This window comes from Plecotus auritus (genome assembly GCF_963455305.1).
Source record: "Plecotus auritus genome assembly, chromosome: 5".
In the NCBI taxonomy this organism is placed as follows: domain Eukaryota; kingdom Metazoa; phylum Chordata; class Mammalia; order Chiroptera; family Vespertilionidae; genus Plecotus; species Plecotus auritus.
The window spans coordinates 178,205,167-178,227,460 of NC_137776.1; the positions used below are offsets into that span (position 1 = coordinate 178,205,167).

A 22,294-nucleotide genomic window follows, 5' to 3' on the forward strand; every position below is an offset into this window, starting at 1 on the left:
AAAGGGTCTTGGTTCCAGGGCACCTACTAGGATCATCCCTACCTGAGGGGCAGGGATGTGGGGATGATCCTCCCCATTGTGCAGATGGGAAACAGGCTCCTCTCCAAGGGTTCTGTGGGTCCTTTGCAAACTGATCGGCACTGTGCACGGGTTCTGAGCGGCGGGAGAGGCAGGAGCGGTGTGTGGGGCTGGCCTGCCCTCTGGCGGCTACGGTGCCAGCTGCAGGCCCACCTCCAGGGAGCTGAGAACGGTCTCTTCCAGTCCATCTTCTCAGGACTTCCCAGAGACCTCACAGCAGCTGCGCGCGCCCCCACCCCGGTTGCCATGGAGACCACTTGTACACAGTTTCTTCTTTCCCCTTCCCTTTCCTCTTCCCCTTCCCCTTCCCCCTGTCCCAAGTCCGGCCCGCAGCCCATCAGCGGGCCGGGGGAAGCCCGAGGGAGCTGGCCTCGGACCCATGAACAGTACGGCCCCAGGGAAGCTGGTCATAGGGAGAGTGAAATTCTTCCGCCGGCACCGCGGCGAGGTGAGGCCAGTGGGCCCTGCCCAGACTCTAGGCTCCTGGTTTCCCATAGCGGAACTCCAACTCCAGAATGGGCTCTAGAGGCTCTGGTGCCAGAGAGGCCTCAAACCCCTGTTCTTTGGGCTCTGGCTTCAAAGTGAACTCCTGGTTCTGGGCTCCAGCTCTAGAATGGACTCCTGGCTCCGAATCCGGTTCTAGAGAAGGCGCCAGCGGCTGGCGTCCTTGAGATTCAGCTTCAGGCTCGGGTTTTCTTTGCAGGGCTCCAGGCTCTTGGCTCTGGCTGCAGGGTGGTTCCTGGGTCTGGGCTCTGGCTGCAGAGTGAGGCCTGAAGCCCTGGCTCCAACCCCAGGCTCCTGCGGGGGGGTGGGGGGGGGTGTTTAGGGATGGTCCAGGGGTCTGGCGTCCAGAATGAGCAGCAGGTGTTTCTTGCCCTGTGATGGGACTACTTTTGTGCTCTGTTCCAGGTCAACTCCTCCGCCTTCTCCCCCGATGGCCAGACGCTGCTCACAGCCTCTGAAGACGGCTGTGTGTATGGCTGGCAAACCCAGAGTGGGAATCTGCTGTGGAGGTTGGGTGGCCACACAGGTGGGCTCCTCAACCTGGATCGGGAGGCTAAGGCCCGCAGTGACCTCCAGTGTCTGAGCTGGGCACCCATGCAAGACCGCCTAGGCGGGGCTGACAAGGAGACGGCCATGTTCCCTGGGCCCTCTGACTCTGGCAGACCTGAACTCGGGTCCTACTTCTTTTTTTTTTAAGTATGTTTTTATTTGATTTCAGAGAGAAGAAGGGAGAAGGGGGAGATAGAAACATCAATGATGAGAGAGACTCATTGGCTGTCTCCTGCACTCCCCCTACTGGGGATCATGCCGGCATCCTAGGCATGTGCCCCAAGGGGGAATCTAACCGTGGCCTCCAGGTTCAGGGGTCAATGCTCAACACTGAGCCCCACCAGCCGGATTCAGATCCTACTTTTTAAAAAGCTTACAAATATACATATTTACTGTCTTAACCATTTTTAAGTGTAGTGTTACCTACATTCATATGGCTATGCAACTACTCTCCAGAACTCATCTGGCAAAAGTGAAACTCTACCCATTAAACATCCCATTCCTCCCTCCCCGCAGACCGTCAAACATCATTCTGCTTTCTGTCTCCAAGAATTGGACTATTCTAAGTACCTTGTATAAGGGGAACCACACAGTATTCTTTTTTTTTTTTTTAATATATTTTATTGATTTTTTACAGAGAGGAAGGGAGAGGGATAGAGAGCCAGAAACATCGATGAGAGAGAAACATCAATCAGCTGCCTCCTGCACAACCCCCACCGGGTATGTGCCCGCAACCAAGGTACATGCCCTTGACCGGAATCAAACCCGGGACCCTTCAGTCTGCAGGCCGACGCTCCATCCACTGAGCCAAACCGGCCAGGGCTACAGTATTCTTCTTTATGACTGGCTTACCTCTCTTAGCATAATGTCCTTAAGGTTCTCTTATGTTTTATCTCCTATTTTGACTGTGATTATGTAATGTCACCTCTCTGAGCCTCTATTTCCTCCTCTGTAGAATGGGATAATGGTTGCTACCCTATAGGATGAAATAATGCAAGGAAAGTACCTAGTACCCAGTAAGTACTCAGTAGATATAATTTACAATTAAGGAGACCAAGAAAAAGCTCTGGTCCATTACAGGGCAGACTGATTAATGCTATAATAGGAAAATCTGGCGGCTGGGGAGCTCAAAGGAGGCAATGAACCTGTGCTGGGCTGTCAAGGAGTTTCTGGGGGGTGCCTGCATTGGATTGGTACTGATTGTGTGGGGTTGGGTGTTCCAGGAATTCCCAGGTGTATGGTGTAGGCTACAAGGGAGTTAGGACAAGAGAGGGAGGCGATGAGACTGGAGAAATTAGTGGGTGTCAGAGTGGAGGGCCAGAGGTGGGGGGTAGTGCCGTTCTCTGACCACGGCCACCCGCCCTAGGCCCTGTGAAGTTCTGCCGCTTCTCCCCCGATGGCCGCCTCTTTGCCAGCACCTCCTATGACTGCACCATCCGCCTGTGGGACACAGCAGAAGCCAAGTGTCTGCAGGTCTTAAAGGGTGAGTGGGCTGGGTGGGACTTCGGGCCAAGCGGCCAGGCCTGGGTTCCCTTCCGGACCTCGCTGTGTCCTGTGCCACCTGTAGGTCACCAGCGGAGTGTGGAAACAGTCAGCTTCAGTCCAGACTCCAAGCAGCTGGCATCGGGTGGCTGGGACAAGCGGGTGATGCTCTGGGAGGTGCAGGTATATGGAGGGGTGGATGACACACACACCCTCCACTGCCTACACCCACACCAAGACCCCCTAGCATCTGGCTACAACTACCTCACCCCCTCCCCCTGTGCCCATGAGGTTCCCCCTGCCTGGATTGCCCTCTCCTCAGGCTGGGGAAGACTCCCAGACTCTGTGATATGCCACATTACCCAGGCAGCCCCGAAAGAAGGGCCTGGGTCTGCCCCATCTGAGGCCTAGAACCTGGCACTGTGAGGCTTCTGGGCTGCCCTCCGAAGCTCAGGGCTCTCACCTTCAGTCTGGCCAGGTGCTGCGCCACTTAGCAGGGCACCGAGACTCCATCCAGAGCAGTGACTTCGCACCCAGCTCAGACTATCTGGTGAGCCACACCATCTCTGCCCGTGCCCCACACTATGATAGTACCAACACCCACTTTCCCACTTGGGACTGAGCAGTGGTTAGAATTCTAGACCTTGACTAGATGACTTGGCTCTTCGGAGCCTGACCCCTTATCTGTTAAGATGGGGATTCAGCAGGGCTTGGTGCCTGCTGAGTCTGACCAGCCTGGAAACTGGGAGGGTGGACATGGGCTAGCTGGCCATTCTTATGGCAGCTGTCTGCAGGCCACTGGTTCCTGGGACTCTACCATTCGCATCTGGGACCTTCGGGCAGGGACCCCAGCAATCTTCCACCAGGAGCTGGAGGGTCACAGTGGCAATGTCAGCTGCCTGTGCTACTCAACATCTGGCCTGCTGGTGAGCCGGGCTGCCCTGGGTTCTAGGCTGGTCCCTTGCTGGCAGCAAGACCCTTGGAGGGTCATGGGCCACTTGGGGGCAGTGAACATGCAGGCCTCAAACAGCTATCTGCTGTCTAGGCATCTGGCTCCTGGGACAAGACCATCCACATCTGGAAGCCCTCGACTAGAAGCCTGCTTGTCCAGCTCAAGGGCCATGCCACCTGGGTGAAGAGCATAGCTTTCTCCCCAGATGGGTTGCAGCTGGCCAGCACGGGCTACTCCCCAATGGTAACCCTACCCCACCAGGCCCCTCCTCCTGGCAAACTCCTACCCCCACACTGGGCCTACTAGAGTCCTCAGCACTGTGCAGGAAGGACCACAACCCTATCTGCCCTGAACAGGAAGGTGTCAGCCACTAAGGTCTGTGCTAGCCCAAACGTTAGTAACATTTGTAGGATTCAAATAGCTTCAGGGAGAAGGAAATTGCATTGCACTGCATTTTTGCATCAGTTACTATGGCAGGCATCTTAAATATACCTCAAAAACAAAACCCAGACCAAAGATTAAGATGTTGGCTAGGACTCACCCCCAAGGTGATTTAAAAATGGCTTGTGTTGTGAGGCCTCCCTGCCTTTCTGTTTTTTTGTTTTATATATTTTATTTTTTACAGAGAGGAAGGAAGAGGGATAGTCAGAAACATCGATGAGAGAGAAACATCAGCTGCCTCTTGCACACCTTCTACTGGGGATGTGCCTGTAACCAAGTTACATGCCCTTGACCAGAATCGAACCTGGGAGCCTTCAGTCCGCAGGCTGACGCTCTATCCACTGAGCCAAACCGGTTTTGGCTCTGTTTGTTTTTATTTCCAGATCAAAGTCTGGGACTGCAACACAGGAAAGTGCATTGAAACCCTGAAGGTAAGGCCTGTGGCTGTAGCATCCAAAGGAGCAGGGGAAGGTGTACCAGAAAGCTGGGCTCAGACAGGACTTGCATCCTCAGAGCCCAACAATGTGTTTTTGGCAGGGAGCCCTGGATGTGGCCCACGCTTGCACCTTCACCCCAGACGGGAAACTCTTATTGGTGTCTGGAGCTGTGGATTAGGCAAGTCGACAAGTCCCCTGCATGATCAACCACCCAGAGCCTCTAACGTAACATCGCCACACAAGGTTCTCAAACCTCATGCCCCTGCCTCTCCCTGCCCAGGGCGCTTGGGGCTTGGCGAAAGCACAAGTCAGGGTCGTTCCATACCACAGGCCCAAAGTAACCATAACCGAGCACCCAGCAGATCCTTGTCATGGCCCCACAACAGCCCCTCTCTCCAGCATGGTTAGTTAAAACAACCGCAAACACAAAGCAACAGTCAGCCAGTTTGTGCTTTATTGATGCCGTGATGCTCAGGCCTTGACCGCGTACTTCCGTAGGGGGTATAGCCGCTCCTTCCGCTGCTGCTTCTTGGTCTTCAGGTTCTCTTCATGCTTGTTGAGCCGGCGGCGCATGGCGCGTGTTTTCTTGGGCCGCAGATCCAGGGGCTTGTACTTCTTTCCCTGGGTGATGGGAGAGCAGGGGGAATCTGAGGACCCAGGGCTTAGGAGCTACTGCAGTAGCTAAGCAAGCCCCAGAGGTTGGAACTACGGTGTTGAGATGGTGCTGGGAAGACCTGGGAGGTGACTGAGGAAGGTGCATGGCTGGGCTGGGGGGAGGTTCGTTTGTAGACATGAGTGTGAGGAGCTGTATGACATCCAGCACAGTAGGGGACTGTCACCATGGGACTAGGACAGGCCACACTTCTTGCTTACTAGTTCATACAATCCCCCCAAATTCAAGGGGGGGGGGCGGGGCGGGGAAATCATCCCCATTAAAAAAAAAAGTCTTTTGAGTTACAGAGTCAAAAAGCAAGTGAACTTGTCAGAATCTCACGAATACTGTGGTGGAACTGGGATTTGCATCTAAATCAACCAACTCCCTAAACAGTGTTCTTCCCACCGGCCTAATTCCTGCCATGGAGTCAACATCACATCAACCAAGTAAGGGGCATGTGGCACCCAGCAAGTACTGGGTGGTCACTGTTTTCTTGGTTTATGCAAGCTGGTGTGTATGGTGATAGGGGTAGAGGAGGGGTTGCAGCTTAAGCTGGTACTGGATAAATCTGGAGTGCCTGCCAGGTACCTATGGGTGTCCCCTGTAATTATGTTCCCATTTTACAAGTCCTAGAGGGAAGCTCTGGCTTGGCCAAGGCAATTCCAGAGAGGCAAAGCCCCTTCCTGCCTTGGGTGGCCTCCCACCAAACCTGCTCCCAGACCTTTAACAGGGCCATAGTGTCTCCATCCCTGGCTCTCACTTATTCTTGTCCCACTTGCTTCCAATGAGCAGGTCTAGACTAAGGCAGCTCTCATGGTCTCTCCTTTGTTATGCGAAGGTTCCTTGGGCCCTCTTTGGCTTGAGGCCCTGTGCTGGGTGCTGGCTTGGCCAGGAATCAGGCCTGGTCCCTGCTCAAGGAGCTCCCAGCTCAGTGGGGAAGACTGAACAGATAGTAAGTAGCTCATCCGTGGGGGAGGAGGTTTCACCTAGCAACTGGCAATAGTCCTGAAAGCAACAAAGAAGCCAAACTGAAATGGGGGAGAAAACTGTGCACAAAACCCTTAAGAATGGGAACCACCAACAGCCCGGAGGAGTAGGCACAGGGCAGAGAACTGCAGAAAAGGCCAAACAGGAGATGAGGACAAGCGCTGGAGGGAACTTGGAAGTATTCAAGTCTTTGTCCACCCACATCCCTCACATCAGGGCACAAGTCAGAACGTTGTCCATTTCAAATGTACTAAGCCCTTTAGAGCTCTGCTACCCAACAGAATAGCCGCTAGCCCATACTGTTTATATTAAGCCAGTCCTTAGACACCATAGTCACATTAAGTGATCAACAGGCACATGTGGTTGGAGGTGACTGATGACAGAGCAGATACAGAATACGTCTGTCACCACAGAAGGTCCACTGACACACAGATGGAGACTTCACCCCCACCTCCCTGACTTGAGTGGTGCCTGGCATGGGTGCATTCACTGGATTGCTCCAGGCCACCACCTCTGCCTGGTCCCCTCGGAGCCTGATGAAAGCTCCAGACCCAATCCTCAAAAAAAACGTTCCCACACAGATGTGCATACATCCAGGGTGGCAGCACCCCACGTACATCCCCACAGTTGTGTCCCTGGGAGGCTAGCTCAGGCACACCGTGATGGCCTTTTTGGTATCAAACCCTCGTTATTCAAACACTAAATTGGGAGTTGATGTGAAGCCATCTTGTAGATGTAATTAAAGCCACTAATCAATCCGTTGATTTAAATTAAAAGAGAATGTCCTGGGTAATCTAGGTGGGCCTGATAAAACCAGCTGGAAGTCCTTAAAGGCAGGGCTGAGGCTCTCCCCAAATGCCACCTGCGGGACAGCAGCTTCAGCCTGTGTCATGAGTCCTAGCCTGCCCACAATCTTCGCCCGGCAGCCAGTTTGGACTCTATTAGCCAGCCCTCACAACCACATAAGCCAATTCCTTGTAACAAAGCAAATATACATATACACGCATATACAAAGTATCCCAATGGTTTGCCTTCACTGCTTGAACCCTGGTAAAGACTAATTTGAGGACAAGACTAGGAAACGGTTGTCAATATCCTAGGCTGAGGGATCAGACACCTGTGGAAATTTCCCAGGAGCACCCCATTCACCCCTCCCCAAGGCATGGTTTTGAACCTCAGCCCAATCACTCCATTATTTGTAGGTGACTGAGCAACTTAACCTCTTTAAGCCTTGAGGTCCTCATCCGACAAACAAGAATGTCAGGGGCTTGGCAGCGTCTGACACACAGTACTAGTAAGACGAAACATTTGGCAGTCAATCCTCAGACTGCACAAACTCAGTCAGCTGGTGAGGCTGCACCCAAAACCCAAGTGTCCAGCCAGAGCCCTACCACACTGTTGATTTCTTGACAATTGCAGCCGCGAGGAAATGCAGTCTGCATACCATATGCTAGAGCAAGATGCTGGAAAGGCAAACCCATTTACAAGCTGGACGGGCCTGGACAAAGCTCTGTCCCACACACACCAGCAGAAGAACCTCTTCATACTGACCGCCCTCAGCGAGGGCTGGAACTTTGCTCCCCAGAGCCAGGCAGCCCCACACATACCCCCACTCACCTTGTAGAATTTCCTGAGATTCTCTTTCTGAGTCTGGTTAATGACGGTAAGAACACGGGCGATAGACTTGCGAACAACTCGGCTACAAAAACAGATACAACAGTGAACACACAGTGCTCCCCAAAGCATCTCATTCAGGGCCTGACCCAGATCTCATCCATATCCACACAAGACGCACTTAACTCAGCCCAGGAGGAAGGTATTCTGAGGGTAAGGTCCGAGCGACTATAGTATATGGGAATCTCAGGAGGGAATAGGGAAGGCGGGGACTGTCCAGTGCTTTTGAGGATCTGTGAAGTGTCCACTGAGGAGGCTTAATGAGGAGCGATGGAGGGCTGATCAGGAAAGATCTTCCATCCCAGGCCATACATCCTGAGGGCTATGAAGCCAACCTAACCAATGCCCATCTTAATGAGCTGACCAGAAAGAATCATGTCACAAGCTGGGCAACCAGGGAAGCTTAGAGTCACAGCAGGGGCCACTTGGGAGGAGAAATGCTGAGCAGAGGAGAGCCTGAAGCCAGGAACCAGCTGGGGGCAGGTGAATCTGTGGTCATGTTGGAGGATGAGGGGAGGCTCGCTCAGTAGATAGCTCGGTAAACCTGGTCTTGAGGATTCGGCATGACACTTGCTTACATGTTCCCAAACTCACCCAATATCCTCCCATCACCATATGAAGGTTGTTGGGGGGGTTTCATAGAAGAAGAAAAGAAACCGGTGGTTAGCCAACCTGCCCATCAGGTAGGATGTGGCTGAAGTGGAATTTGTGCCCAGGTTGACTGACTCCAAACCCACATTCCTTACACAATTCTTGATCCGTGTAAATCACTAATTAACACTACAACTCAAGTAAGGTGCAAGGTACCCACCTACCAACTTGGGGGGGGGGGGGAATCAAGTGCTGGTGGGAGATGAAAGAAAACGTCCAGTTGGGTTTTTTGAAGGAAGCATTAAAATGTCCCCGAAGAGGGACACCCTGTTCTTTCACCAGCCAGAGAAGCTGAACAAGGCAAAAGGACCACACGGTCAAAGGCAGGTAAAGGGGAGCGGCTCTCCCACGCGGAGGGCCGTGAGCAGGTGAGCCCGGTTAGGAGGGCGTGACATTCCAACCCACAGCTCCACTGAACGGGCACTTAAGCGGACACCTACCTCCCTAAGCCAACTTCAAAGATCCCCAAATGCTCCCCCGGCCGCCCGTCACTTACATCTTAGAAAGCTTGGAAGCTGCGCCGCCTGTCACTTTGGCTACGCGTAGCTGGGACAGCTCCACCTTCAAGTCGTCCAGCTGTTTGAGCAGCTCCTCCTTCTTCTTGCCGCGAAGGTCCCGAGCCTTAATTTTGGCCTGCGTGCAAGAAAGGGTCTGGGTCAAATGCCGGGTGCCTGCGTCTCCCCCTCCGCCGCTCACCGAGGCTTCCACCGGCCCTTCCCACCCCTCCACCTGCGTCCTGACCAGCCCCAGGAGGGCGCGCGCCTGTCGCAAGGTATCCGAGGCCCAGGTCGGCTACGAGGCTGGGCCGCTACTCCCACTCCGCAGACAGGAAGACAGAGGCCTCCGGCAGCGCGCGCGCACCTCTCCCAGCCCAGGCCGGCAGGGGTTGGAAGAAGGCCCGCAGTGGCGGAGCTAGGCCATTCCGCACTATACCCCACAGGCCCGGCTGGCAGATGGGACCCCAGGGTTCACCCTGCACCCCCAACCCCAGTCTCCGAGCCCAACACCGCGCGGATGGGTCCCGATTCCTCAGCTCTCACCATGGCTAAACACCCCTCCGCCGCCGCCTGCTCAGAGAGAAAGAGGAAGGGGCGGGGCTGAACTTTACAACTACTGCCGGGTGACGGCGGGCGCGGCCAATGGCGGCGCAGCAGGGGAGTCCTGGCTCCGCCCCTCCCAGCCCAGCCCCAACGCCGCGAGTAGCGGGGTGGTACTACCTGCCCAGCCCTGTGGTTCTCGCAGCTGTCTTCCGCCGGTCCTCGAGATTACTGTGGTCGGCCTCATCCCAAACCGAGCAGTTGGGGAAACTGAGGCACGGGAGAGTCAGTTTACCAGAGATGGCATAGTGAGGACTCAAATTCGTCTATTTAGTCATTTGTTCGTTCAATCTTTGCAGGTCGCCCAGTTCGTGCTACTCTGTTCTGGGGATGGAGATGAGTTGAGGATTTTCAAAGATGAATTAAGACGGCCCCTGGCAGGGAGGAATTTAAAGGTCGAGGTGGGCGGGGAGAGGCGGGGTCAACTATAAATCCAACTCCATAACCGTTCCAGTGGAGGCAGCATGTGGCAGGGGAAGGAGCATTCATGGCCTTTTTTAGCGAACCTGACCCAGTTTCAGATTCTTGCTCTGTTGCCTGGTGCTAGCTGAGACTCGGCAAATACGTTCCTTTCTTTGAGTCTCAGTTTCCTCACCTGTGAAATGGGGTATTTATGAGGATTAGGAAGATAACACTTAAAACTCTTCTCACAAGACCTGATGTGTAACAATCGATCAAAATACCATCGGTATTAATGCTCCCTCCCAGTGGAATGAACACTTGAGTTGGGCCCTAAAAGTTAAAGGGGAATTCACAAAGCAGGAAGGGACTCCAGCTTTGCGATTGGGCAGTTTCATTGTTTCCCTAACCAGCAAGCAGGAATCAATGCTCCAGTGTCACTCCATTGCCATTAACAAAGACACAGGACACTTCTTAGAGTGCTAGTTAATGCCAGGTTGGCCCCTCGTTGCTGTCAGGTGTCATCTCCGGGGAGCCTTCTTCCATCCATCCCCTTCTTTATACCTTAGCCTTGGAATGAACTGGCACAACCTCCCCTGTGTCCCAAGTTTTCTGTGCAATCCTCTCTTTAGCTCCAAACATCCTAAGTTAAAATGTTGTCTCTACAGCCTGCCTAGAAGTTCTCTGGGGGCAGAACCATGGCTGATACATGATTTCCTTTTTCTAGTCTCCAGACACAATATGTGAGTGCTTGTTGGATGAGTGAATGAGCCTTGTCCCAGATTACAATAAGAAATAATTTTAGGCCCTAGCCGTTTTGGCTCAGTGGATAAAGCGTTGGCCTGTGGACTTAAGGGTCCTGGGTTCGGTTCCTGTCAAGGGCATATGCCTGGGTTGTGGGCTCGATCCCCAACAGGGGGCGTGTAGGAGGCAGCCGAGCAATGATTCTCTCATCATTGATGTTTCTATCTCTCTCTTCCTCCCTCTCTGAAATCAATAAAATAAATAAAAAGTGCTTAAAATAAAAAAGAATTTTAGGAAGTGGATCCCTCTCTGAAATCAATAAAATAAATAAAAAGTGCTTAAAATAAAAAAGAATTTTAGGAAGTGGAGGGATATGGGGAGGAGATGGCAGACAAAGAGCAATCATGGCCTGGATTCGTCTTAAATGGAAGTCGAATAGTGCACAGGGACTTTGCTGTCTTATTTCCCAAATGGTTATAGTTCTATTAGAGCTAACGATTGTGTATATCTTTTCTGGACTTGAAGTCATCTGTGACTTCCATTCTTCTTCCATGCTGCCACATCCAATCCATCAGCAAATTCTACCTGCAAAATATATCTGACCTCTTCTCACTACTTTAAAAAAAAAACTTCACATGAGGATATGTTTATTGATTTTAGAGAGAGGATGGAGAAGGTGGAGAACATCGATGTGAGAAACATCAACCGGTTGCCTCCTATATGCGCCCAACCTGGGATTGAACCCACAGCCTAGCTATGAGCCCTGACCAGAAATTGAACCCATAACCTTTCTGTTGACGGACGACACTCCAAGCGAGCCACACTGGTCAGAGCCCCACCACTCATTGGCACCTGTCTGGTCTGAGCCACCATGGACTGTCACCTGGATTATTGGTGTTGCCTCTTAAATCACCTCTACACGTTAGTTCTTGCTCCCAGGTGTTCTCAGTATAGCTGCTAAGGGATCCTTTTCACACATGCCACTGCTCTGCCCAGAATTTCCAGGGCTGTCCCATCTGGATTAAGACCACAGCTTTTCCTCAAAGCCATACAGCATCTCCTCCACTCCCATCTCATCTCTTCTCACTCTTGCTCCAGTCTGGCCTTGCTGTTTCTGGAATACACCAAGCCTGCCCTGCCTCTGGGCCTTTGCTTGGTTCCCTCCTCCACTTCCTTCAGGTCCCTAATTAGTGTCACCTTCTAAGGGACATCTCTGTTGACCACTTTATCTAAGGTACTCTCTCTCGGGCACTGCATGGCTGTTGTTCTCCCTCAGCAGTCATCTCTGACATAGTATGGTACAGATTTTTAAATTCTGCCTTCCTGGCTGGAATGGAGGCCCACAGTTATAGGAGAAACATGACTTCATTCACCAGTTTATTTGGAGGTTACTTCCTTACTTGTAAAATGGACATTTCTGATTTAAAGTTCCTCCTGACCAGGATATTCTGGGGATGTGAATTTCTGCTGTCTTGTGGCCTGCTTGATTTCTTCCAAGGTATGGAGCTGAAAGACAAGCGTGCTTTGCCTGTTTCCAGGACCCCCAGACTTTTATTCAGCATCTATTTCCCACTGTAAGAGTCTGTATCTTGCTAAAACCGGTTTGGCTCAGTGGATAGAGCGTCGGCCTGCGGACTGAGGGGTCCCAGGTTCGATTCTGGTCAAGGGCACGTAACTTGGTTGCGGGCACATCCCCAGTGGGGGGTGTGCAGGAGGCAGCTGATCGATGTTTCTCTCTCATCGATGTTTCTAACTCTCTATCTCTCTTCCTTCCTCTCTGTAAAAAATCAATAAAATATATTTAAAAAAAAAAAGAGTCTGTATCTTATTTTTATTTATTTATTTAAAATCCTCACCCGAGGATATTTGTCCATTGATTTTTAGGGAAAGTGGAAGGGAGAGGGAAAGACAGAGAGAAACACATGATTGGTTGCCTCCTGCACGTGCTCTGACCAGGGCAGGGGCTGGGGAGGAGCCTGCAACCAAGGTACACGCCCTTGACCAGAATTGAACCCAGGAACCTTTGGTCGGAAGGCGACGCTCTATCCACTGAGCCAAACCGGCTAGGTCTAAGAGTCTGTGTCTTTATCACCCAAGATTAGGTAGCATCGTAGTCTGGTATATTTTTCTTCTTCAATTAGCAATAATAGCCCCTCAGGTAAACCTCATTGGCTACCATACTGCACTGCGCAAAGCTTGGCATATTTTTTTGATCTGCAGACACAGTTCAATGAGAAATACTCAAAGCAATAAAACAAGTCCCATGTCATTAATTACTGGCCTTTATTAAAGAGTACTATTATATGAAAACAAAGACCCAATTTGGTTTAAGGCCAAGGCCCATTAATGGAACCCCTCAAGCAACAGCCTAGGCACCTAACCCTGGCACTAGAGTCGTCCTTGATTGTGCCCTACCTGCACCCCAATCTTTCCCATCTCAGACTTTGGGCTTCCTACCAGGAAATGCCTCTCCAGTCAGGTCCAACTTCTCAGCCCCTAGCAGGGGTGGGCAAACTTTTTGACTCGAGGGCCACAATGGGTTCTTAAACTGGACCGGAGTGCCGGAACAAAAGCATGGATGGAGTGTTTGTGTGAACTAATATAAATTCAAAGTAAAGGAGCGGAGGGGAGAGCAAGAGAACCGGATAGAACAGCCGGATCCGGCCCGCGGGCCGTAGTTTGCCCAAGGCTGCTAGAGCCTCGCCCTTCTTGCTAGGATGGTGGCCACGAGTCATCTCCCTCTCACCACCACCACCACCACCACCCGCCTGGCCAAGGTGAATGCTGCACATGCGGGGGCCGCCACACCCTCAAGTCCAAAGGTCTTCACTGTCTTATCAACAAGATACACTTTAAACGTCTTTAAATTCTCCTAGTCACTGTGTACAAGGGTCACTGTGTACAAGGCAGAGGGCACCTCCTCTCAGCTCAGTGTGGTGGCGTTCAAGGCTCTCCCAACCCCCATCACTCCCAGGGCATAAGAACCACTACTCATCCCTCAGCCTGAAGGTTTCTTCTCCAAGAAGCCTGCCCGCCATTCGACAGGCACAGCCGGGTGCCTTCTCCTGCGGTTGCCGTGCTCCCTCAGTCTGGGCAGTGATGACCCCCGGAGTCCGGGGCTGTGCCCGCGCCAGCCCCTTCCAGGGCGGGAGCTCACGGAATGCGGGAGGGAGGCCAAGGAACAAGAGCAGTAGTGGCGCCGGAGATGCCGGGTGCTCGGGGACGGGCGCCCGCTCCTCAGAGAGGAAGACTGAGGTGCAATGAAGTTGGGAGTCTGACGGGGGTGCGGAGGCAGAGAGATCTGGTCGGCATCAAGACCAAGCGCAGAGCACTTTCAGCGGCAACCCCAACGTCTCTGTCCCGCCTTCCACCTGCACTTCCGGTTCCGGCGCGGGCCGGAAGTGGGCGGGCGGCGGCGGCTGCGCGCGGAGGAGGTGGAGGTAGTGCCCGGCGGCCGCTTCCCGCCCCCGAGCCGGTTCGGAGCGGAGTGAATCTGAGGTCGGACCCGGAGCGGAGCCGGCCGAGCGGGCGCCGAGCCCCCGCCATGGCCCGGAATACGCTGTCCTCGCGCTTCCGTCGGGTGGACATCGACGAGTTTGACGAGAACAAATTCGTGGACGAGCAGGAGGAGGCGGCGGCGGCGGCAGGCGAGCCAGGCCCGGACCCTAGCGAGGTGGATGGGCTCCTGCGGCAATATCCTTCCCCGGCGTGGCGTCTCGGGCTCCCCTTTGGCCCAGCCTTCCCACTTCCCTTCTCGCGGCCCCTCAGGCTGACTCCCCCTCCTCTTATCCCCGGCCCCCTCTGGTCAGTCTCCCAACTCTCTTCCGACCTGGCTACCCCTCGGGCAAGGTTCCCTGAGTCCGAATATCCCCCCACTTCCCTCTGACCCGCCTCCCCACCCCTCTGGTTCCTGGCCCCCGCCCCCGGAGTCTCCCTCGGCATCTCGGCCCCACGCGGTCCCTGGACCCTGGTGGGCCGGCTTGCTCGGCGGCTCCAGGAGGCTCCAGGAGTGCGCGGTACTCGCCTCCAGCCCCTCAGGCTGCTCACTGCTCTGCGAGGCCTCTCCTTTATTCCCCTTGTCTGCTCATCCTCTCAGGCTGTCCCTTCCTTGGACGCCCCATCACTCCATCCTTCCCTTGCAGGCAATGGGGTCAGACTCGGGCTTCTCCGGCGGGAGGGGCCGAGGTGAACCACCGCTGAGTAATTGAGCAGCCAGGGCGGCTCCTGGGCACGGTCCTCTCGGGCCTGATCGCTGCACTACACGAAAATAGGTGGGTGGATGGCTGCGGCGAAGAAAGGTCACAGCCCTGAGGACTGAGGTTGTACACCTCTCACCCACAAATCAATCTGACCCTGCAGCTTAACGCCACTGTTTCTGACCTATTCTCAGCTTCCTACCAACACCTTGGGTTTTGGACCTTCATGGTCTCAGCCATGTTCAACAAGTGAGTTTGGCTTCCTCCCTCCCCCAATAGCCTTCTTGTGCAGGAAGCAGTGGAAAAAAACTAGTAGTTTAGAGCTAAGAAAAACCGGAGAGCAAAAAGTGAGATGTGAAAGTAGAGCCCCACGACTGGAAAGGACTATGTTTGTGGCCGTAGAAAACTAGCATTTAGAAAACAAGATTAAAAATAGAGGTGGTTGTCACAGCCTGCTTGGCCCCTTAGCAGCTTGAACACAGGAAACTGACTTATTCTCAGAGGAAGGATTTTTCTTTATTCAAATGGTGTTACAGGAAGTGCCTGCCCCTCCCCCGCACTTGCCAGTGCAGGGTTGGAGGCTCATGCTGTATATAAATCAGGTTCTGGGTGTTTAATCAGTTGACTCAGCTTGGGAAGTCAGGCCCATAGACTGCCTTTGGGAGGAGTTCAGCGTGCCTTTAAAAGAAAAACCTTCAGACTTTGTTTGGACAGGGATGTGTTTTCGAATACAAACTTGTATTTTCTGCCCCATCAGGATCGCCTTGCTTATTCCTTTGGTGAAATGGTGGCATGAGAAGACCCCATGAAGGAAGGTTTGATTTTGCAGTCTGGTGCAGGACCTCATTCATGGGCAGGTGGTGCCAAAAGGGCTGCAGGGTCAGGCCTGTGGCGCAGAAACGTCCACAGATGTGGAGGACAGGGTCTGGTTATCTGCTGTCTTGGTCCTGGCAGATTTAAAGGTCTTCTCTTATATGCCCTTGACCAGTAAAAGGTTTCTAGAGGCTGTTTGGAGACAGCTCAGCACATCCAGGGGGTGGTAGCTTCTTCACTGCTGGTAATGTTGGGAACCTTGTTACCATGGAGAGTGTACCTCTTGGGACTGGGGAAAGGGAGGTTAGCAGGTGAGAACTGAAGTCCAAGAAGAACTAATATTTACTGAGTCCTTACCATGTGCCAGGTATTGGGCTTATATAACATCATTGAATTTAAACTATGGAACAGGCTTCAAGGAGTCAGAACAGAGGAGAGGAGAAATAGGGGTCGGTTGATTGGAATGGGAAAGTGCTGGGAGGAGGCATGTCTGCTGTATACGGTAGCGAGTCATGGTAGGAGTTAACAGATGAAATAAAAAGAACACTAGCTGTGCATCCATACGGACCCAGCTCTATCATGCCATAGCTATGTGACCTTGAGTGGTCACATACACTCTCTGAAGCTCAGCATCCTTCTCTGTTAAGAGGAGGAGAACTACTCTGCCTTGTATGTCCCATGGGAGCATCACTGGACCACATCCCAGAAGGCCTCAGTGCAGTGCTAGACACACAGCATGTGTCTTGAACATGAAACTTGGGTCTGTGGGTGGAATGCAGCAGGAGATTGTAAAAAGACCTTGGCTTTGGAGACAAGTGTACTTGGGCTTGAAGGCCAGCTGGACAGCTTAGCTTTGTGACCTTGGACAGGTCACTTTCCTTCTGAGCCTCAAATTCGTTGCCTTTAAAATAAGAATGACGACTCTGGTCACAGAGTTGTTTGTGGTAATAACATGTGAAAGCACTTGGCACAGGATCGGAGACCTTGCAGGGATTTTAAAGTAGTAGTAATTCCCTTTCCTTGCTGAGCACCTTCTGGTCCTTAGGAGCAGGGATCTGTTCAGAGAGGTGGTTTTGAGTGATTTTGCACTCTCTCCTTTCTCTGAGGAAAGTTGGCAATGTTTGGAGACATTTTGATTGTCAGGACTTGAGGGATCTAGTGGGTAGAGGCCAGGGATGCTGCTAAATATTTCTGAAGCATAGGCAGACCCCACATTGATCATCTGGTCTAAAATGTCAGTAGTGCCTGGTTGAGAAACCCTGAGATAGAGGAGACTAGGGGTTGGACAGGGTTCCCCAGCCTCCACAGCCTGTTCTCTGAAAGGGCCGGAGGCCAGCTTGATAAATGGTATGCCCTCGCGGCACCCTGTATCTCCTTACCTGCTGAAGGCCCACTGCCCATCAACACCTAGAGTGAATGCTTGGGAGACTGGCACAACAGTGAGGTAACTCTAAAGTAGTGGCTCTTTTTGCTCTTGTGGGCTAGTTACCCTGCTCTTCCAAAGATTTTGTCTGCCAGCCATGCTGAATAGTGAAGAGTACCAGCCAACATGTCCTGCTAAGCCGCTGGGTCTCTGCTTATTGTTCTGGGACACCAAACTAGAAAAGAATTCTGAGGTAGAAGTTATCAGTGGCTGATACCAGACTGGCCCTTGCCTGGCTGGGGAAGAGGAATTCCAAGGCTGACAGATACTGGGTCTGTGGGTGGAATGCAGCAGGCTCTGATCCATCTTCCACATTTGGGGGGTAGCTGCCTCTCAGATGTGGAAGGTGCATCACAGCCCAGCAGGGGGGCTGGGAGCTTGGCAGGAGTGGCTTTGGAGTGGTGTGGGCACTGCTCAGTCAAGATGGAGCCCACACTAGGGAAGACAGGACAGCTTTGCTCCAGAGGCCTGTCTGTTTAAATGTGAGTATCGCTGCATGGTATCCGATTGGGCAGAAGCCATTCCTTGTTCTATTTTTGAGGCTTTGTGGCTGAAGCCAATGTTTCAGATGAGGAAATGAAAGTCGGCTAATGTAATTCAGTTTAAAATAGGTGTCACCTTTGGGGACCTAACCCAGATTATAAATTTCTTTTAAGTGCTGGATATTCAGAACTCAGCAAAGAATCTGTCAGGATTGTAGCTGAGATTTGGGGGATAGGGGGGCAAGGGGATCGGCTCTTTTGTTGGCAAGGTTCTTATAGATTAATAAATCTCCCTCTTGGTAGCAGTTGGGACCTTACTGGCCTGGGGGAGGTCTTAGAAGATAGAAGTTTTAGCACATCTTAATAGTTTAACTGATACAAAACCTTGGATTAAGAGTGAGAAGACCTTGGTTTGTGCCTTTGTTCTTGAGGTGAGATTGATAACCTCACATGGTTGTTAGTATCAAGTAGGGCAGATACAGGGACGGAGCCAGTGCAGGCAACTCAAGATTTTGCTGTAAGATACCCCTGGAGGGCAGTTGCTTTGCTGCTACCTTCCAGGGATGGGGGGAAGGTGTGTGCAAACTTGCTTTGAGCCCTTGCTTTGGCTCAGGGGATAGAGCATCAGACTGTGGATTGAAGGGTCCTGGGTTTGATTCTGGTCAAGGGCGCATGCCCGAGTTTCAGGCTCGATCCCCGGGAGGGGGCATACAGGAGGCAACCGATCAATGCTTCTCTCTCATCATTGATGTTTCTCTCCCTATCCCTTCCTCTCTGAAATCAATCAATCAATACATAAAATAAGAATCCTATTTCCTTTAAAAACTTGCTTTGAGGGGGAAGGTTTAGGGGAGGGCAGAAGGAGTACTGCAGCATTGGCAGAGGTGTCCTCTGTCCTCTTTGTGGCTCGGAAGGCAACAGGCTACCCTCCAAACAGCCTCTGTGTGCCCACCTGCAAGCCGCAGTGGGAGGTGGTTGGATGGGGTAAGATGCCATTTGACTTCACCCTCTTGAGCTGTTTTTGAGATGAGTTCATTAATAAAGTCATGGACATGCTCGAGCCTAGCCGTCCTTAACTGGTGGTGATGCACAGGGGACATGCTTCGGGCGTTTCATGCAGCCCTGCGGAATTCTCCCGTCAACACCAAGAATCAAGCTGTGAAGGTAAATGGGGTTGCGCTGCAGCTCTCCTGGGTGGTGTTGGGACCTGGGCTGTGGTTATCTGTTGTCTCCAGCTGAGTGTGAGCTGCCTGGGGCTCTGGACAGTGTCTGTTCCATCTCTGCATCAGTGAGTATCTGCCAAGGGAGTGAGTTGGCACTGGCAGTGCTTCCACGGAAGCCTCCTGGTGTTCCTGACATCAAAGCTATCAGTGTTTATAGTAAAAGCTCCCCAAAGAAACTGTTCACTCCTCCCCAGAGCCTTGTGGGGTGAGAAGTCAGCCCAGCCCTTGCTGATTAGCAGAACTATAAATTAGCTTGCCATGTGAGACTTATCGGTGGGTAAGCTTTTATAGGCTATTGAGTAGGCTTTATTTGCCTAAGGATTTTCAGTGCTTTTAAGATTTCCCGCCTTTTACAAACTAGGTGAGAAGATACAGTTGTGTTTACTGCATCTCTGAGTCTAACATTTCATCACTGAAGCTAAAATTTGGTCTAGGGAAAAGGGGTTTCCAAAGCTGGGATTTTGCCCTTTTGTGACTCAGGGGATAGAGCATCAGCCTGTGGACTGAAGGGTGTGTACAATGGCTGCATCTCTCAAACATGGAAGGAAATGGCCCCTCTATTACTGGGGTGAGCGCAGAGGGAAGCTGCAGACAGATAAACCTGTTTTTTAAAAAAATAGATCTCCACCATTGTGATCCTGTGGATTCTAAGGCCTTGCTGGTGTCATCAAAAGTAGTGACATTTTGCCCTGACCGGTGTTCTCAGTGGTTAGAGCATTGGCCTGTGCACTGGAGGGTCACGGGTTTGATTCTGGTCAAGGGCACATACCTGGGTCGCAGGTTTGATCCTTTACCCAGGTCAGGGTGTGTGCGAGAGACGACCAATTGATGTCTGTCTCTCCCTCGATCCCTTTCCTTCCATTCTCTAGAAATCAATGGAAAAAAATATTCTCAGGTGAGGATTTTTTTAAAAAAGTAGTAGTGATGTTTCTCCCCAGTAAAGTAGTTATTCCCCTCCCTCCCAAATAATGGAATAACTTATTGACATAAAGAAGGGATACTTTGAAATTTAAGTCAGTGAAAGAATTTCTCCCCGCTTATTTTTTTAACCATCCCAGACGGATTAGAAATTACGCAGTTTCAGGTGAGTTCATACTGCTTGGGGTGGTGTTTCTGTGCCAGCAGTGGGGGGCCTGGATGTGTTGGGCTGTGGCTTGGCCTCACTCTTTTTCTCTTTCTTCTGTAGGAACGAGCCCAGGGTGTGGTGCTGAAAGTACTTACAAATTTTAAGAGCAGCGAGATTGAGCAGGCTGTGCAATCACTGGACAAAAATGGCATTGACTTGCTAATGAAGTACATTTATAAAGGGTTTGAGAAGCCCACAGAAAATAGCAGCGCAGTGTTACTCCAGTGGCATGAAAAGGTATGTGAACACGTTGCCCGTGCAGGCAGCCCGTGGACTCACCCCCACTCCAGGGTTCAAATCAGCAGGCTAGATGTTCCAAAACAAGCCTGGTAAGCTCTGATAGGCATATGAGAACAAGGGGCCAAACCTGGGACATTTGATCACTTACCTCTGCCAAAAAAGCATCAGTACAGATCCACTGTCTCTGGTAGTCACAGTTGCTTTAGCTGCTGATGTATGCCAGGCAGGTCATGGGGCAGTGACTTGGCATGGTAAGGTAGATGAGTCCCAGATGGGACGCAGGCAGGCTTGCTGGTGGCTGGGGCTTCATGATACTTTTTGCTTTGGTGGAAGTGGAGGTGGAGGTGGTGGTGGTGATGGTAGGGGTGCTTGGGAATGCAGCTGTGCCCTCCAGCTAGCTCTGAGGGCTTCCTGCTCTGGCCTCAGCCTCACCAGGCCAGAGTGAGCAGAGGCAGAAACCTTCACACTTTAAAGGGCCTTCATCCACCTGCAGCAGAAAAAGCTGTGCCTTTCCTTTGCTAGGGTTGGTATAAGAGCAGGCTTTTCATCAAGTCCGTGTTGCCTATATGTCAGTGTCCCCGCACCCTGTAGAGCTACAGGAAGCACGCCCACCATCACCGGAGACCAGGCTATCACTAACATCCGTCCTGAATGCTCCATTGTGTTTTAAGGGAGCGATCCCCTTACTGAGGGGTCAGTCATTTGGCAGCCTTGGTGCTGGGCTAGGGTTGTGGCCTTTAGTCTTGCTGGTGGGTATGCTGCCTGCTCAGCAAGAATGTGAGGCCCTTGGTTGGTTTAGTATGTGGGGGCAGCTGTGGTGCTTGGGGGAAGTGAGCAAGCCCTCTGCCTGGTATCAAGGCCAGGCCTTTTGGGCCCTTTAAGGCAACTTGGTGCTCAGCCTTATTGGCATTTCTAATGATGGCTCCTCGAGGTAGCTCTGATGGGCATGTGTCGGTTCAAGTGCCTAGAGCAGTGCCAGCAGGCCGGAAACAGTGAGCTTGTCAAAGGGGAAATTGGGGGGCTCTGTTGTGTGTGTGCTTGGTAACAATGTTCTCAAGCCCAGTTTTGCCTAAAGAGGAACTCCTGGACCTTGGCTCCAGTACAGGGCTGTTACCTTCTCCTAACTGCCTGTGCTCTTTTTAGAATCCCTTTTTGGGGTCTCTAACATAGTGAACTGGGTTAGGGAGTGTATCATCCCATCTCCCCTGGCAAGCCAGGCTTCCCCTTGCCCACCTGCATTCATGTGACATGTTTCCTTTTCCTGCCCCCACAGGCATTAGCAGTAGGAGGACTAGGCTCCATTATAAGAGTTCTTACAGCAAGAAAGACTGTTTAAAAAAAAAAAAGACTCATGTTACCTTGAGAAGAATTTTGGATGCACAGGCTGGTGAAGAAGGGATTGACAATGGACCATCTTCCTAGGAACTCCCAACTATTTCAGGACATGCATCCGCTGAAGTGTATTTTATTTTCAAGGTGGAGGGAGAAATTGTCTTACTGTTTCCTAAATCCTTTTGCAGGATCTGATAGTCTATGCCTTTGTCCACGAATAATGCAGAACTGACATTGTGACTGTCTGCCAGAGTGGCTGGCCAGTGTTGGTCAGGTGTCCCTGTGTGCACTGCCTGTTTAAAACGGGGGAGGGATGCTTTGGGCAGGTGCAGATCCAAGGGCTGCGGTAGAAGGGAGAGCTTGAGTTTCTGAACTGGAAACCCCCCAAGGGTTTGTACAGACATCCCATCCTCCCAGAAGGCGGGCTCTCTTGGGTTCATTGTAAAGTGCCTGCTGCATCAATAAAGCTCTTGGCTTATTAGTATATACTTTGCAGTGTGTTTCATATATGTAAAAAAAAAAAAAAAAAAGGTAGTGAATGGGATGGTAATGAATGAGGGGTTGATTATTCTGGAAACTCCCCAGGAAGCGAGCATGGCAGTCCAGCCTCTTACACAGCAGTACCTCAAGCCTGGGCTACAGTGCTGCTGGCTGCTGTGGAGAGATGTTTTGCTGAATAAGTATTTATTGTTTACTCTTTTGATTTGTATGTAATTTGGAGCTTATTTAATAAAGTGCCAAACATTCAATAATTAACCCAGGCTTTAAAAAGTCTTTAGTTTGTGTGACTGCACTCGAGTCTTTTGAGA

The 22,294-nt window shown here is 51.8% G+C and overlaps 3 protein-coding genes across 7 annotated transcripts; 2 read left to right on the forward strand and 1 right to left on the reverse strand.

The window, feature by feature from the left end:
- Positions 1 to 457: 457 nt before the first annotated feature.
- On the forward strand, positions 458 to 4,673 carry WDR38 (WD repeat domain 38; the record flags this gene model as incomplete). Its single annotated transcript, XM_080669667.1, is given in 9 exon segments — positions 458 to 526; positions 988 to 1,108; positions 2,498 to 2,614; positions 2,699 to 2,796; positions 3,083 to 3,163; positions 3,408 to 3,539; positions 3,659 to 3,808; positions 4,390 to 4,458; positions 4,460 to 4,673. Coding segments are annotated over 9 exon segments (999 nt in total). The 3' UTR covers positions 4,622 to 4,673.
- Positions 4,674 to 4,875: 202 nt separating this feature from the next.
- RPL35 (ribosomal protein L35) lies at positions 4,876 to 9,519 on the reverse strand. The gene is made up of 4 exons (XM_080669673.1): positions 9,451 to 9,519; positions 8,907 to 9,043; positions 7,703 to 7,784; positions 4,876 to 5,064 (listed from the first exon to the last, which is right to left on the reverse strand). Exons 1-4 carry the CDS (start codon positions 9,451 to 9,453, stop codon positions 4,915 to 4,917), a joined length of 372 nt encoding a protein of 123 aa, XP_080525799.1. The 5' UTR covers positions 9,454 to 9,519; the 3' UTR covers positions 4,876 to 4,914.
- A 4,519-nt stretch (positions 9,520 to 14,038) lies between these two features.
- ARPC5L (actin related protein 2/3 complex subunit 5 like) lies at positions 14,039 to 21,969 on the forward strand. 5 transcript variants are annotated; one of them, XM_080669668.1, is made up of 4 exons: positions 14,039 to 14,343; positions 18,656 to 18,728; positions 19,974 to 20,150; positions 21,427 to 21,969. In XM_080669668.1, exons 1-4 carry the CDS (start codon positions 14,195 to 14,197, stop codon positions 21,487 to 21,489), a joined length of 462 nt encoding a protein of 153 aa, XP_080525794.1. In that variant the 5' UTR covers positions 14,039 to 14,194; the 3' UTR covers positions 21,490 to 21,969. The 5 variants fall into 5 exon arrangements, with proteins under 5 accessions (XP_080525794.1, XP_080525796.1, XP_080525795.1 ...); XM_080669670.1 differs by lacking the exon at positions 14,039 to 14,343 and adding an exon at positions 17,353 to 17,564 and having other exon boundaries at positions 18,658 to 18,728; XM_080669669.1 differs by lacking the exon at positions 14,039 to 14,343 and adding an exon at positions 17,362 to 17,564 and having other exon boundaries at positions 18,631 to 18,728.
- Positions 21,970 to 22,294: the final 325 nt, after the last annotated feature.

Coding starts and splice junctions, on each gene's coding strand:
- RPL35 (XM_080669673.1), bottom strand. Junction 7,785..8,906: donor GCTTCCAAGCTTTCTAAGAT/GTAAGTGACGGG, acceptor CTGTTTTTGTAG/CCGAGTTGTTCGCAAGTCTA. Junction 5,065..7,702: donor ATCTCAGGAAATTCTACAAG/GTGAGTGGGGGT, acceptor CCCATCACCCAG/GGAAAGAAGTACAAGCCCCT.
- ARPC5L (XM_080669668.1), top strand. CDS start 14,195: ATGGCCCGGAATACGCTGTCCTCGCGCTTCCGTCGGGTGGACATCGAC. Junction 14,344..18,655: donor GTGGATGGGCTCCTGCGGCA/ATATCCTTCCCC, acceptor GTGGTGATGCAC/AGGGGACATGCTTCGGGCGT. Junction 18,729..19,973: donor CCAAGAATCAAGCTGTGAAG/GTAAATGGGGTT, acceptor TTTCTTCTGTAG/GAACGAGCCCAGGGTGTGGT.